The sequence below is a fragment of the Anolis sagrei genome, chromosome 1 (genome assembly GCF_037176765.1).
Source record: "Anolis sagrei isolate rAnoSag1 chromosome 1, rAnoSag1.mat, whole genome shotgun sequence".
Taxonomy (NCBI): domain Eukaryota; kingdom Metazoa; phylum Chordata; class Lepidosauria; order Squamata; family Dactyloidae; genus Anolis; species Anolis sagrei.
Genome location: NC_090021.1, coordinates 3,686,686 through 3,701,812, shown reverse-complemented (window position 1 = coordinate 3,701,812; position 15,127 = coordinate 3,686,686). Strand labels below are relative to the sequence as shown.

General features: G+C 44.4%; 1 protein-coding gene across 8 annotated transcripts in view; it reads left to right on the top strand.

Moving 5' to 3' along the window:
• The window catches only part of OTOF (otoferlin), a 127,419-nt gene that overhangs the window by 88,782 nt on the left and 23,510 nt on the right, over nucleotides 1-15,127 (top strand). For 7 of the 8 annotated variants that reach the window (XM_067471951.1, XM_067471991.1, XM_067472055.1 and 4 more), the window contains 8 exons: nucleotides 1,596-1,625; nucleotides 3,872-4,000; nucleotides 7,002-7,068; nucleotides 7,413-7,537; nucleotides 7,777-7,911; nucleotides 10,105-10,242; nucleotides 12,324-12,451; nucleotides 12,693-12,863. In XM_067471951.1, the coding sequence (XP_067328052.1) occupies nucleotides 1,596-1,625; nucleotides 3,872-4,000; nucleotides 7,002-7,068; nucleotides 7,413-7,537; nucleotides 7,777-7,911; nucleotides 10,105-10,242; nucleotides 12,324-12,451; nucleotides 12,693-12,863 (923 nt within the window). The remainder of the gene's footprint in view (nucleotides 1-1,595; nucleotides 1,626-3,871; nucleotides 4,001-7,001; nucleotides 7,069-7,412; nucleotides 7,538-7,776; nucleotides 7,912-10,104; nucleotides 10,243-12,323; nucleotides 12,452-12,692; nucleotides 12,864-15,127) is intronic. The other variant, XM_067472012.1, reaches the window with a different exon arrangement.

Genomic DNA, 15,127 nt, shown 5'->3' with positions numbered 1-15,127 from the left:
GCCTTCGACAATATATTATTATTATTATTATTATTATTATTATTATTAATATTATCGGGCATCCCTGGAACAGAAAAGCTCAGAGTCAATAGATGATGTTAGTGTGTCCTCAGAACAGGAAATCTCAGAGTTGTTGTTGATTATGATGATGAACCATCGTTGCAACAGAAAAACTCAGAGTCAATGATGATGATGATGATGATCTACCCCTGGAACAGAAAAGTTCAGAGCCAATATATGATCATGATGATGTAGATGTAGTAGTAGTAGCAGCAGTAGTAGTGCCCTCAGAACAGAAAAGTTCAGAGCCACTATATGATGATGATGATGATGATGATGATGATGCACCCCCAGAATGGAAAAGCTCAAAGTCAATATTTATTTGTTTCTTTGTTTATTACTGCGTATTGTATTGCTTTTACGGTTAGCTGATTTGGGGTCTCTTTTTAGAGGGATAAAGTGGAGTAGAAATAATGGCAATATTAACATTAACAATAACAACATTAATATATATATAAATATATATATCCTGCTTCAATCTCTTAACAAGACTCAAAGCTGCTCGCAATCCTAAAAACAGTAGGAATTACAATTTAAAACTTACAATATGTTAATGTTAAAACTGAATTAAATATAGAATTGTTAAAACAAATAGAATTATTATCATCATCATCATCATGCTGCTTTTATTTTGACTGATATGCAAAGTGGATCACAACACGATCAAAAGGATCCTGCCCAAAATAGAAGAGAGACTCCTTTTTTGGAAATCCACACTACAGAGTGAATGCAACTTGGCACCATTTGAACCGCTTTGACTCAATGCAATGGATTCCTTGGAGTTGTCGTTTGCACTCTTTGGCAGCGAAGGCTAAAGACCTTGGTAAACTACAATTCTCAGGATTCCATAGCACTCAGCCATGGCATTCAAAGTGGTGCCAAAGTGCATGCACTGTACGGTGTAGATGCACTCATCGTCGGTCCTCCTGTATCTACAGATTATGCAACCATTGCAACCCAAAAAACTTCCAAACTTTTGTATTTAATGGATGCCATTTTGCAGAACCATTGAATATACTGGAACTTCAGCATCCATGGATTTGGGCGTCCACAACGAGCCCTGGAAGTAAATGCCAGCAGATACCGAGACCTGTAATTCCACTTTTGGGGTCAACAAATTCCACATTATTTGGAGGATTCTGGGAGTTGCAGTCCCCCAAATTAACTTTCCAAAAGCCTAGCTATACTGTAATTTGCAATCAAAGTAGCATACATTCATAGGGTGGATCTACACTGCCATATAATGAGGTTTGAAACTGCATTATATGGTCAATATCACTCTGCTCTCGTCTCTTTGTGGACTCTGGGGATCGTTTTCCAAAATGTTTATGTTGTCAAGCCTTGGCTGCACCTACACGGGAGAACGAATGGCGTTTGACGCCATTCAGTGCTATGGAAAGCTAAGTATTCTCTCTAGGCATATCGATGTGCTGTCTCCCTGTCCCTGCTATGTTTGGCACATTGCTAATGGCATCGTCCTTGTGGTTTTTTGCTAATTGTTGCTTGTTCTTCCCTGTTCCTTTCCCTGATGGCAGAACTCTGACGCCGTTGTGAAGGTGGACGTGGTAAGTGGCTGCTGGGCTTGGCTTGGTGTGATTGTGTCCTAAGGGTGCATCTACACTATGGAAAAAAAGCAGTTTGACACCATTTTGACTGCCATGGCTCAGGGCTATGGAATTCTGGGAGTTGTAGTTTTACAAAGTCTGTAGCCTTTTCTACCCAAGGGGGTTGGAGCTTCACAAAACTACCACTCCTAGATCTTATGGCATTGAGCTGTAGCAGTCTTACTGGTGTCAAACTGCATTCATTCCACAGTGTAGATGTTGCACTCCAGGACAGGAAAAGCCCTCTGACTTTAAACACAACACCATTGGATCATAGAATCATAGACTCAAAGAGTTGGAAGAGACCTCCTGGGCCATCCAGTCCAACCCCGTTCTGCCAAGAAGCAGGAATATAGCATTCAAATCACCCCTGACAGATGGCCATCCAGCCTCTGTTTCAAAGCTTCCAAAGAAGGAGCCTCCACCATACTCTGGGGCAGAGAGTTCCACTGCTGAACAGCTCTCACAGTCAGAAAGTTCTTCCTCATGTTCAGATGGATGGAAAACAATCCTTTTATCGAAGATAATTAAAAAGCAATAAGGTAAAAAATACTTTAAAGAAATAGGTAAATCCAATCAGGTAGGAAGATAAGCAGGAACAAAGTAGTCCAGGGTAATAGTCCAGCAAAGTCCATAAAAACAAAGGCAAAACTTCCCAAATAAAATGCAAAGAATCAGGAAACATAAACCCAAGCCATGAATATAGAGCATAAAATCCAAGGATCAAAACCATGAAACAAAGGCACTTAAAACATGATTTTCCCAAGCAAAACTTCCATGAACAAGAACGAGATCTTGACTTGATTCCAAATGATGCTTCATCTGACTACATATCCCGTACTTGGGACTTTTATCTCCTCGTTAGCTAAGCCTCTAGCATTCAGAAATTCGTTTTGTTTTAACTGAGAATTTCTTATCTTTTTTTCTCGGAGCCTGACAGACTGCTGAAGCCACTGTTCGACTCTCCTGTTTTGACTAATCTCCTCAAGTCTATCTATTTGCTCATTATACATTTGCTCATTAATTTCTGCAACTGAGCCAGGTGCTGAACTGTTTTCATGTTCCCTATCATGGGATCTCTCTGGTAACAATTCAGTAAGCGCACCATCATCCCCACACCCCACAGGGACATTCTCATGGGAAACTACAATTTGAACAGGGATCTCATGGTCATTCTCTGCATCAAGATCACTGACCAAACCATTGCCATCTTGAACCTCATTGACATCACTCCCCACATCCAAAGCACCCTGATCCTGGAACACAATCACAGGCTGACCTCCAACAGTAGATGGCCTCTCAAATACATTGATATCAACTGTCCTCTTCTCTGGAGAAGGCTCTTGCTCAAGTCTAGATGAAACAGACATCACTCTGTACCCATCTATTCAAAACGATTGAAGTTCTGTACAACTTACCAGCTAATTCATAGAGTTACTTTAAGTTACCTTCTGGTTATTTGGGCCCCAAACTCATGAGCAACATTATTATCTGGGTTGTTGTAGGTTTTTCAGGCTATATGGCCATGTTCTAGAAGCATTCTCCTGACGTTTCACCTGCCTCTAAGGCAGTGGTTCTCAACCTGGGGTCCCCAGATGTTTTTGGTCTACAACTCCCAGAAATCCCAGCCAATTTACCAGCTGTTAGGATTTCTGGGAGTTGTAGGCCAAAAACATCTGGGGACCACAGGTTGAGAACCACTGCACTAAGGCAAGCATCCTCAGAGATTGTGAGGTCTGGACAGACACAGAGGCAATTTAACATTCCAGTTTTCCGGCTTCATGAGGGTATGCTTGAATCAAGCCACAGGGGGAGCTGTCGCTTCACTAGCCACTTGTGACATCGAGTCCTTGATGGAGGACTTCCTCATTCTTACGCATGCTGCTGGAAGGTTTTATGGTGTTTTAAATTAGTTAAATTGGCCTTCCCACATAAAGTGGTACCTAAATTTCCTACTTGACAGATGCAACTGTCTTTCAGCCTGCATAGGTCAATAGCAAAGTAGACTATTAATGGTTGGGAGCTTTTTCTGACCTGGGATGGCTTTGAACTCATGAGCTCTTGGTCAGTAGTAATTTAATGCAGCTGGTTACTAACTAGCTGTGCCACAGCCCAGTCCTAGCAATCAGAATGCCTAGCAATGCCAAGGAATCAGAAAAGCAAAGAAATTGCATACATGACCAACCATGTTGTCCATTGTTTTGCAGTCGGAAGAAGAGAAGGAGAAAAAGAAGAAGAAGAAGAAAGGCATAGAAGAAATGGAGGAGGAAGAGCCTGACGAGAGCATGCTGGACTGGTGGTCCAAGTATTTTGCCTCCATTGAAACCATGAAGGAGGTAAGTGGCTCAGTGGTGATTGAATTTTGAAGGAACACCATATTAAATCCCAAATTGTGGCCTAGCAGCACCCTAAATATCACCCTGAAGATGAGAGGAGCTCTCCAAGGTGCTGGACCCAATGAGCAGGGAGGTTTCAGGACCACAGACAGCTCCATTGGAAATTGTCCCCAAACGTGGATTCTTTGTATCCAATTGTTATAGGAGTAACTACTCTTTCAAAGATGGTCAAAGTAAACATCTACTTGATCTTCTGACCTTTGTGGGACTGTCTGTTGTATCAAACCTGTTGTGTTCAGGAGCTTTCTCTCGGTGAACAAAGGCTGGGGTTTTATTAAGCAAACAGGATGAGCCAAGACCAGATTTACTTGAATGGAAAACTAAAACCTTGAGTCTTTCAAAAGTCTGGCTAACAAAATAGAAACACATTTGTGGAGTAACACAAATCAAGGTTGGAAAGTCCAATTAGTGTTGATAGTATGACAAAGTCAGTGCAAGAGCAAGAATAAACAGTAGTCAAGTTTGACACCCCAAAGTCAGACGCCAAGAGTTGGCTTAGAATAATGTTCCAGAATTCGAGGGTAGGAACCACAGCCAGAGTTTCAAAAGTCAATCCAGATATGCAGATGCCACACTGAAGTCCAAAAGTACAAACCGAAATTCAAGTTCATAAATCAAGCCAGGAAGTTAGTCCAACATTCAGATTCCAAGTGTCACGATACAACAAGAGTTACAGGAATATCAGGATTGTGGGAACAAGGTTAGGATCCACACATATAACCCAGGGTAACAGCCCAGATCCAGGCCAAGAGTACCAATTACAACATTATCTGCTGTTGCATTCTAGGACAGGAAAACACCACACGTTGAATAGGAAAACAATCCTTTTATTGGAGATAATTAAAAAGCAACAAAGTAAAAAAGCACTTTTAAGAAATAGATAAATCCAATTAGGTAAGAAGATAATCAGGAACAAAATAGTCCAGGGTAAAGTTCAGCAAAGTCCATGAAAACAAAGCCCACACTTCTTTAATATAATCCAGAAAACCAGGAAACATTAATCCAAGGCATGAGTATGCAATTATAAAATCCAAGAGTCAAAACCATGAAACAAGAAATATTTAGCATGAATCTTCCAAGCAAGGCTTCAGTGAAACAAGGACGAGAACTTGATTCCAAACGCTGCTTCATCTGGCTACATTTCCCATACTTGGGACTTTTATCCCTTGTTAAGCTATCCCAAGCACTCAGAAATTGGTTTCACTTTAATTGAGATTCCCTTATCATTTTCTCTCGGAGCCTGGCAGAACACCAAAGGCACTTTTCAGCCTTTCTGTTTTGACTAATCTCCTGTCGTCTATTTGCTCATTAACTTCTGCAGGTGCTGAGTTGTTTTTGTTCAAACCCCAAATCCTGGGAACTCTCTGGTAGCAATTCAGGGAGTACACCATCATCCCCACACCCTTCAGGGCCATTCTCATGGAAAACGACACTTTGAACAGGGATCTCCTGGTCATTCTCTTCATTAATATCATTGACCAAACCATTGCCATCTTGAAACTCATTGACATCACTCCCCACATCCAAAGCACCCTGATCCTGATATTGAGGATGCAGGCTGGGAAGTAGGAATGTAGGTGAACTACAGCTCCCATCATCCTTTATCAGACCTCCCCAATCAGTCCCTTTTCTTAAGTGTTGCTTAACTGCAACTCACCTCAGGTTGTCTTGGCTGGGCATGACAAGAACTAGCTCTCCGTAGCTCTAGGTGTTCTTACTGCCTATTACAGGGAAAACCATCTGATCCCTAATCCATCTAAAACACAGACATGCGCCTTTCACCTTAAGAACAGACAAGCATCCCGAGCTCTGAGGATTACCTGGGAAGGAATCCCACTGGAGCATTGTAGCACACCCAAATACCTGGGAGTCACTTTGGACCGTGCTCTGACCTACAAGAAGCACTGCCTGAACATCAAACAAAAAGTGGGCGCTAGAAACAACATCATACGAAAGCTGACTGGCACAACCTGGGGATCACAACCAGACACAGTGAAGACATCTGCCCTTGCGCTATGCTACTCTGCCGCTGAGTATGCATGCCCAGTGTGGAACACATCTCATCACACTAAAACAGTGGATGTGGCTCTTAATGAGACATGCCGCATTATCACGGGGTGTCTGCGACCCACACCACTGGAGAAATTACACTGCTTAGCCGGTATTGCACCACCTGACATCCGCCGGGAAGTAGCAGCCAATAGTGAAAGGACCAAGGCAGAGACATCTCCAGCTCATCCCCTGTTTGGGTATCAGCCAGCACGTCAACGACTTAAATCAAGACATAGTTTTCTTAGAACCACAGAGACACTCGCTGGAACACCCCAGCAAGCGAGAGTCCAAAAGTGGCAGGCCCAAACCCAGCACCTCAATTCATGGGTGATACCAGATGAGAGACTCCCCCCTGGGCACTCAGAAGACTGGGCGACTTGGAAGGCGCTGAACAGATTGCGCTCTGGCACCACGAGATGCAGAGCCAATCTTAAGAAATGGGGCTACAGGGTGGAATCCTCGGCATGCGAGTGCGGAGAAGAACAAACCACTGACCACCTGCTGCAATGCACCCTGAGCCCTGCCACATGCACGATGGAGGACCTTCTTGCGGCAACCCCAGAGGCACTCCAAGTGGCCAGATACTGGTCAAAGGACATTTAACCAAATACCAAATTTACAAAATCTGTGTGGTTTTTTTTTCTTTCTTTCTTTTTCTTTTTCTTTTTAATCTCTGTGTTTGTTTTGCTCTGTTGGAATTGTAATACAATGGTTGCTGATGACACGATAAATAAATATGACAAGAACTGCAATCCAGCAAAACCCAAAAGGCTGAATATGGCCCATCACAAGTCTTAAATGCCCACAACTGAGTCTCCCCACCAAAATAAATGAATAGAAAGGTGCCCTATCCATCTTGTTTTGCAACTTTTCTTTTCTTTTCTCCCAGTTACTTTGGCAACAGGAGGCAGCTGCGGTGGAAGCAGAGGAGAAGGAAGAGATGGAGTTGTCTGACGGTAATGTTTGGAAAGGCGGAAGGGATAGGAATTAAAGGGGAAGAGATGCTTCCTTTGGATCCGGGAAATGGCACAAACAAGGCTAGCTGTGGGATCCCGTAGGTTAGGTTCCTCTGGGACAAAGTTTGTGGGTTTGAAGAAACATTCAAGAACCTGGCTAGATCTTGACTTTGGGTGCAAACTTTAGAGCAACACTAATATTTTTAGTGAGTGCCTGGCCACATCCATGCCCTTCATGGCTGAGGGTTCCCTTCCTACCCCTCCTTTCCTTCCTCTCCATTATCTGTCCTCTGCCTCTTGCTTTTGGGGTTCAGAATTCAGACTTGATGCCTCTCCCCTGAAAGGCTTGAAGGTCCAAGGGAAGACCAAGGAAAAAAACAAGGCGGCCAAAGAGGACAAGAAGAAGAAGCAGCAGCAGCTTCCTGATGTCCCCGAGAAGAAGAACAAGCAGAAAATCGATGAGTTGAAGGTGAGGACACTATCATAGAGAGAGGGGGAATCATTGATTTGGAAGGAGCCTCAAGAGGTTATCTAGACCAGCTTTCTTCTAATGCAGGCATGGGCAAACTTGGGCCCTCCCTCCAAGTGTTTTGGACTTTAACTTCCACAATTCCTACTGCTAGGAATTTTGGAAGTCCAAAACACCTGGAGGGAGGGCCAAAGTTTACCCATACCTGGGCTAACCCTTTTGGCTCCTTGTTGCCCCAGGTGTTTCCCAAAGAGCTGGAGACGGAGTTTGACAACTTTGAGGACTGGCTGCACACTTTCAACCTTTTCCGGGGGAAGATCGGTGATGACGACGACAACTCGGCAGATGAGGATCGCATTGTCGGCCGCTTCAAGGTGGGAGTTTGCAACATCGGTTGCATCGAGAACAGCAAAAGGCCACATCCGCACTGTAGAATCAGTACCGTTTGATGCTTCTTTACCTGCCATAGCCAAATGCAATGGAATCCCAGGAGGTGTAGTTGAGGCAGGAGCAGTTCAAGTTGCTCCAGACTGCATTAATTCTACAGTGTAGGAGCACACACAAAAAACCCAAAGAATTTATAGTATATCGTGAGTGTACTTACTTTACTTAGGTGATCCCTCGTTGTCTGAGTAGAATTGTCTTCCAAGATCGGTGTCATGGTGGTGTGTCCGTAGGTGACTGTGGAGCCCTATTCTTGATCTGCATCTTCTCCCACAGTGAGGGCATTGGTTTCCAGGTGGAAGGCGGTCCCAGTCGGGGTTGGCTTGATGCACCTTACTCTTGGCACGTTTCTCTCTTTCGCCCTCCATTCATGCCTCTTCAAATTCTACAGCACTGCTGGTCACAGCTGACCTCCAGTTAGCACGCTCGAGGGGCCAGGGCTTCCCAATTCTCAGTGTCTATGCCAGAGTTTTTAAGGTTGGCTTTGTGTCCATCTTTAAATCTCTTTTCCTGTCCTCCAACGTTCCGTTTTCCGTTCTTGAGTTCGGAATAGAGCAACTGCTTTGGGAGACGGTGGTTGGGCATCCGGACAACGTAGCCGGAGTTGATGGCAGAGGACCATTGCTTCGATGCTGGTGGTCTTTGCTTCTTCCAGCACGCTGATGTTTGTCCACTTGTCTTCCCAAGAGATTTGCAGGATTTTTCGGAGGCAGCGCTGATGGAATCATTCCAGGAGTTGCGTGCAACATCTGTAGATATTCCACGTCCTGCAGGCATATGGCTGGGTTGGGAGGACAATAGCTTTATAATCATGAGTGTATCATACAAGTATCATGGCATCTTTAAAAAAGAAGGATAAAGGGTGTTATCATCAGTCTGTACATTCTGTATAGCCTGTGATTGTGTCTGATGTGAATGATGATGTTCATACTGATGTGGATGAGGGACCTGGAGATGAGGAGTTGTCTGGGCCGGAGTTAAGTTCTATAGAAAGGTCTGAGTAAGGCCTCACTCCTGAGAATAACATGATGCTGAGATTGCTTTGCTAGGTGCAGAGGGGGGAGAGATCAGTGAAACCTTGGAGGGAAAGCAAAGTTTTAATAAACAAAGACAGGACTTCCAGAATTTCAGGCGTTCGTTTGCAGAAAAAGGGAGATACCAAATGCTTATCTACTGGGAAAGTGAAAAAGAGTGCTTTTCTCACAGTTCTGGACTTTGGAAAGGGCTTATGAAAGGGCTAGGTCCTCAGTCAAGGCAACTTTGTTAAATCAGGCTAGTTTTGTTTTCTAATGCTCTCTGTTCCATGTGTCTTGTAATTGCCAAGCAAGTTTTGCCTGAGAGTTTTGTTGTTTCGTTTCATGTTCTTAAATTCCTGATTTCAGTGTATTAAGGTAAAGGTAAAGGTTTTCCCCTGACATTAAGTCCAATCGTGTCCGACTCTGGGGGTTGGTGCTCATCTCCATTTCTGAGCCAAAGAGCCGGCGTTGTCCATAGACACCTCCATGATCATGTGGCCAGCATGACTGCATGGAGTGTCGTTACCTTTCCGCAGAAGTGGTACCTTTTGATCAACTCACATCTGCATGTTTTCGAACTGCTCGGTTGGCACAAGCTGGGGCTAACAGCTGGAGCTCACCCAGCTTCCCAGATTCAAACCTGTGATTTTTTAGTATGCAAGTTCAGCAGCCGCTTGGAGCTTTAACCCACTGCACCACCAGGGGCTCCAATGTATTAATGGACCTGTTTTTTTGCCAAGTTTTTGGATTATCTTGGATTGTGGATTGTTATTGTTTTGCTATTTTTAATTCCTTTGCCTACCTATATTCTACAATAAACTGCTTTCTGATTTTATCCAAGCAAGTGTGGCATTTCAAGTCAGAGCTGTTCCTGCTCTAGAGTACAAAAGGTATCTTGCTGCCAACTTGCATGTCTTTTTAAGCTTTGCAGTATTGCACAGTTAATAAATGAGAGTGGAAATGTGTGTTTAGGATTCTTTGTGCACTGACAAATGGGGGCCACAAGACTCTTGGATCTGCAAAGGGAAGATTTAGGAAATGCCTTCTTTGTGTTCCATCCAACTCATTTTAACCAGTTACATATTATATTATGTTTGTGCACCTCAGGGCTCCATGTGCGTCTACAAAGTCCCGCTCCCCGAGGACATCACCAAGGAAGCCGGTTACGACCCCAATTTTGGCATGTTCCAAGGCATCCCCAGCAATGACCCCATCAACGTCTTGGTCCGCGTCTACGTTGTGCGGGTGAGACCAAGAGAGATGTCATTTTCAAAGCCTCCCCTTTCCTGCCCTGCTTGCACATTAGGAGACAAAGTCCTACCATGTTGGGCTCATCTACACTGGACATTAGGCTTGGTTGATCCAAAAAAATGGTTCAAAACACATTTCGGACATAGGGCGCGCTGGTGGTTCAATTCGGAATTAAATTCCAAATTTTTCCAGAAAAAAATAGGAACTTTCCGAAATTTTCAAAATTTCCGAAATGCTTTATTAATGGCAGAGAGAGACCTTGGAAGCTGAATCCACAAGTTAGGGAAGGAGAGGCTTGAATGTATGGGATTTGTAGTGTCTTTTGTGGCAACGCACAGCAAACTAAGAAAAGAACAAACAGCCCTGAGACCTTTGGGCCTTGGAAGCTGATTTCACAACTTTGTGAAGGAGAGGCTTGAATGTATGGGATTTGTAGTTCTTTTGTGGCAACGCACAGCAAACTAAGAAAAGAACAAACAGCCCTGAGACCTTTGGGTCTTGGAAGCTGATTTCACAACTTTGTGAAGGAGAGGCTTGAATGTGTGGGATTTGTAGTGTCTTTTGTGGCAACGCACAGCAAACTAAGGAAAGAACAAACTGCCCTGAGACCATTGGACTTTGGAAGCTGATTTCACAACTTTGTGAAGGAGAGGCTTGACTGTGTGGGATTTGTAGTGTCTTTTGTGGCAACGCACAGCAAACTAAGGAAAGAACAAACAGCCCTGAGACCTTTGGGCCTTGGCAGCTGATTTCACAACTTTGTGAAGGAGAGGCTTGAATGTATGGGATTTGTAGTGTCTTTTGTGGCAACGCACAGCAAACTAAGAAAAGAACGAACAGCCCTGAGATCTTTGGGCCTTGGGAGCTGATTTCACAACTTTGTGAAGGAGAGGCTTGAAGGTATGGGATGTCAGGATTATTTAGTTATGCATGTGTGTTTTTCAATGTGCTTCTATGTAATTCAAGATGGATTAAGATGTATTTCAAGATGGATTCTATTCTGCTCTATTGTGTATTAGAAAATACTGTGCGGTGGCTGTGAAACTGTAACCTTGACAGAAATGAGATAACGTGTTCTCTGGCTGGGAAGAAGAGGGAGGGTCTGGTCTCAGCCAGAAGTCAGATAAGCACATGTTCAGAGACTGTTGTTTTTGCCTAGGAGTTCCTGTTTGTAGCTTGCTGGGAATAGACGTGTGTAGATGTACTTAGTAAAACTTAGTTTTCTGTTGTAACTGAAAGCTTGCAGAGTCCTCATTTTGAACACAGTGTCTGCTGATCTAGCAATCCTTCCGCTGGCAAACGTCAATACTCTGACATGGGATTTGTAGTGTCTTTTGTGGCAATGCACAGCAAACCAAGGAACAAATCACAGAGAAACCTTTTCGCCTTGGAAGCTGATTTCACAACTTTAGGAAGGAGAGTTTGTGTTTAAAGAGTAGTTTGAATCGATGGGAGATCTAGTTCCTTTGAGGCAATGTGCAACAAACTTAAGAAACACTGAGGCCAGAGAAACCTGCTACAACGCTGGGGCTTTTAAAAACGTTGGAGTGCTTTGGTTCCTCCGTGTTGCTTCTTCCAACCACACCACGCACCCACACACCTCAATACCCATGCGGTGCCCACCCATCCCAAACCCCAACAGCAACAACACACAAGCAGCAAAGTAGGCAGCCAGGTAGGCAACAGCCCTTCTCCCAACCCTTCTTTTCTGCTTGCTTGCTCTTCTTCCAACCTCCCTTCAACACAGCCTCCCTTCCCTTTCTCTTTCTCTTTCCCTTCTCCCTTCCCTGGCTCCGAATGAGCCTCTCGGCCATGTGCTCCCCTTTATATAGAGCCGTTCTCTTTCCCTTTCCCTTCTCCCTTCCCTTCCCTGGCTCCGAATGAGCCTCTCGGCCATGTGCTCCCCTTTATATAGAGCAATGGCTGCCAAAACCCCTCCCCTTCCCAAAACTTCTCCCCTGATTTATTAAACTAAGCAAACATAATGAGTACAGTGGATCAAACCAATTAAAACACTAGATGCCCAAAACACTATATAATAATTGTGAGAGTTGAGTGTCGGCTTCCTTTTCCAGGCGACGGATTTGCACCCCGCGGACATCAACGGCAAAGCCGACCCCTACGTCGTCATTAAGCTGGGAAAGACAGACATCAAGGACAAGGAGAACTACATCTCCAAGCAACTGAACCCAGTCTTTGGAAAGTAAGGGAACCCTGCAGAGAAAAGCCTTGGCGTTGGCCTTGACCGAAGCTGAATCCAGGGCTGTTCTGGCCAAATAGGCATCTACACCAGGGATGGGCAAACTTGGGCCCTCCAGGTGTTTTGGACTGCAGCTCCCACAATTCCTAACAGCCTACCGGCTGTTAGGAATTGTGGGAGCTGCAATCCAAAACAACTGGAGGAAGGCTGAAGTTTGCCCGTGCCTCTCTTCCTCGACTTGCAGGTCCTTTGACATCGAAGCCACTTTCCCCATGGAGTCGATGCTGACGGTGGCCATCTACGACTGGGACTTGGTCGGATCTGACGACCTGATTGGCGAAACCAAGATCGACCTGGAGAACCGATACTACAGCAAGCACCGGGCCACTTGTGGTATCGCCCAGACCTATGCCATGTAAGGTGCCCCACTTACCCCCCTCCCCCCCAAAACTTTGGAGCTCAGCTTCCCAGTTCATAGAATCAGGCATTTGGAAGGGAACCCCAAAGGCCATCCAATCCAACCCCCTTCTTTCTGCTGACCAGGAAGACACAAATAAAGCACCCTCATCCAACCTCTATTTAAAGACTTCCAGAAAACGACACTTTGTGACACTCCCAGACACTCTACGTTCACTAGAGTTGGAAGGAACACCTCAAGGCCATCTAGTCCAATCCCTTTCTGGCCTCAGGAATACCTAATACAAGCCATCCAAACAGATGACCATCTACTAGCATCTAGCCTCTGGTTAAAAACCTCCTAGAGTTGAAAGAGACCTCCAAGAGACACCCACTGCCATGCATAAACACACCATCCAAGCACTCCCAACAGATGGCCATCCAGCCTGTTTCACCGAAGGAGATTACACCAGAATCCTAAGCTAGAGATTATAAGGGAACCCCAAAGGCCATCCAGTCCAAACCCCTGCCATGCAAGAACACATGGTCCAAGCTCTCCTGACAGATGTCCATCCATCCTCTCCTTGACATTTCCAGAGAAGGAGATTCCACAACATGTCCTAGCTATCTGTGTTCCACTTTAGTTGGAAGGAACCCCAAAGGTCATCTAGCCTCTTCTGCCATGCAGTTACCCAATATTTCCATGTTGTCTCCATGTTTTGACTGAGTTGAGATGGGCTGCCATAGAGAATTATAACATAGATCAACCCAAAGGAAATGGAAAAGATTTGGTTGTGCCATCCAACTGGATGACCATCTCTCAGGAGGGCTTGGATGGTGTCTTCCTAGGTAGAAGAAAGGGTTGGATTGGATGGCCTTCAGGGATCTTTTCCACCTCTTAAGACCTCTAATGTGGTGGAGGGTGGATGGCCATCAGTCGAGAGTGCTTTGATTGACCGGAGTTTGGGCTAGATGATGATGATGATGGTGATGATGATGATTATTATTATTATTTTATCGTCATCGTCATCGTTATTTAAGAGACCACATGGGCCATCTCGTCCAACCTCCAGTCAATCAAAGCACTCCCAACAGATGGCCATCCACCCTTCACCACATTAAAGGTCTTAAGAGACCACATGGGCCATCTAGTCCAACCTCCAGTCAATCAAAGCCCTCCCAACAGATGGCCATCTACCCTTCACCACATTAGAGGTCTTAAGAGATCACATGGGCCATCCAGTCCAACCTCCAGTCAACCAAAGCCCTCCCGACAGATAGCCATCCACCCTTCACTACATTAGAGGTCTTAAGAGTTGGAAAAGATCCCCGAAGGCACTGTTTATTTTATTTTGCTACTTTATGTATTTTGTTATGATGTAATTTTTCTGTTCTTTTGTATTTTATTTTCCTGAATTGTATGTTTTGGGCTCAGCCTCATGTTAGCTGCCCCGAGTCCCCTTCGGGGAGATGGTGGTGGGGGAATAAATAATAATAATAATAATAATAATAATAATAATAATAATAGAATCCAAGACGTGGAAGAGACCTCATGGGCCATCCAGTCCAACCCCATTCTGCCAAGAAGCAGGAATATTGCATTCAAATCACCCCTGACAGATGGCCATCCAGCCTCTGTTTAAAAGCTTCCAAAGAAGGGTCCTCCACCACACTCCAGGGCAGAGAGTTCCACTGCTGAACGGCTTTCACAGTCAGGAATTATTATTATTAGTATTAGTATTATTATTATTATCCAGTCAATCCCTTTTTCCTACCTAGGAAGACACCACACAAGCCCTCCTGAGAGATGGTCATCCAGTTGGATGGCACACCCAAATCTTTTCCATTTCCTTTGGGTTGATCTAGGTCATGATTCTCATCTCAACTAATAATAATAATAATTATAATAATAATAATATAATAATAATAATACATCACACAGTCCTAGACGCTTGGGAAGTGTTCAACTTGTGATTTTGTGATACGAAATCCAGCATATAGATCTGTATGCTGTGATATACTGTGCTTTTTGTGTCAATAATAATAATAATAATAATAATAATAATAGTTGGGTGGCCAACTATTGGGAGGGCTTGGATGGTATCTTCCTGTGCAGCAAAAGGGGGTCTTTTTCCAACTCTATGATCTCTAATGTGGTGGAAGATTTGAAATGAGCTGTCAGTAAGGCTTGGACGATGTCTCTGGCAGGTTGGGGTTGGACTGGATGGCCTTTGGGGGTCCCCTCCAACTCTAAAACTCCATGGCACTTTCTGACTGCAACCC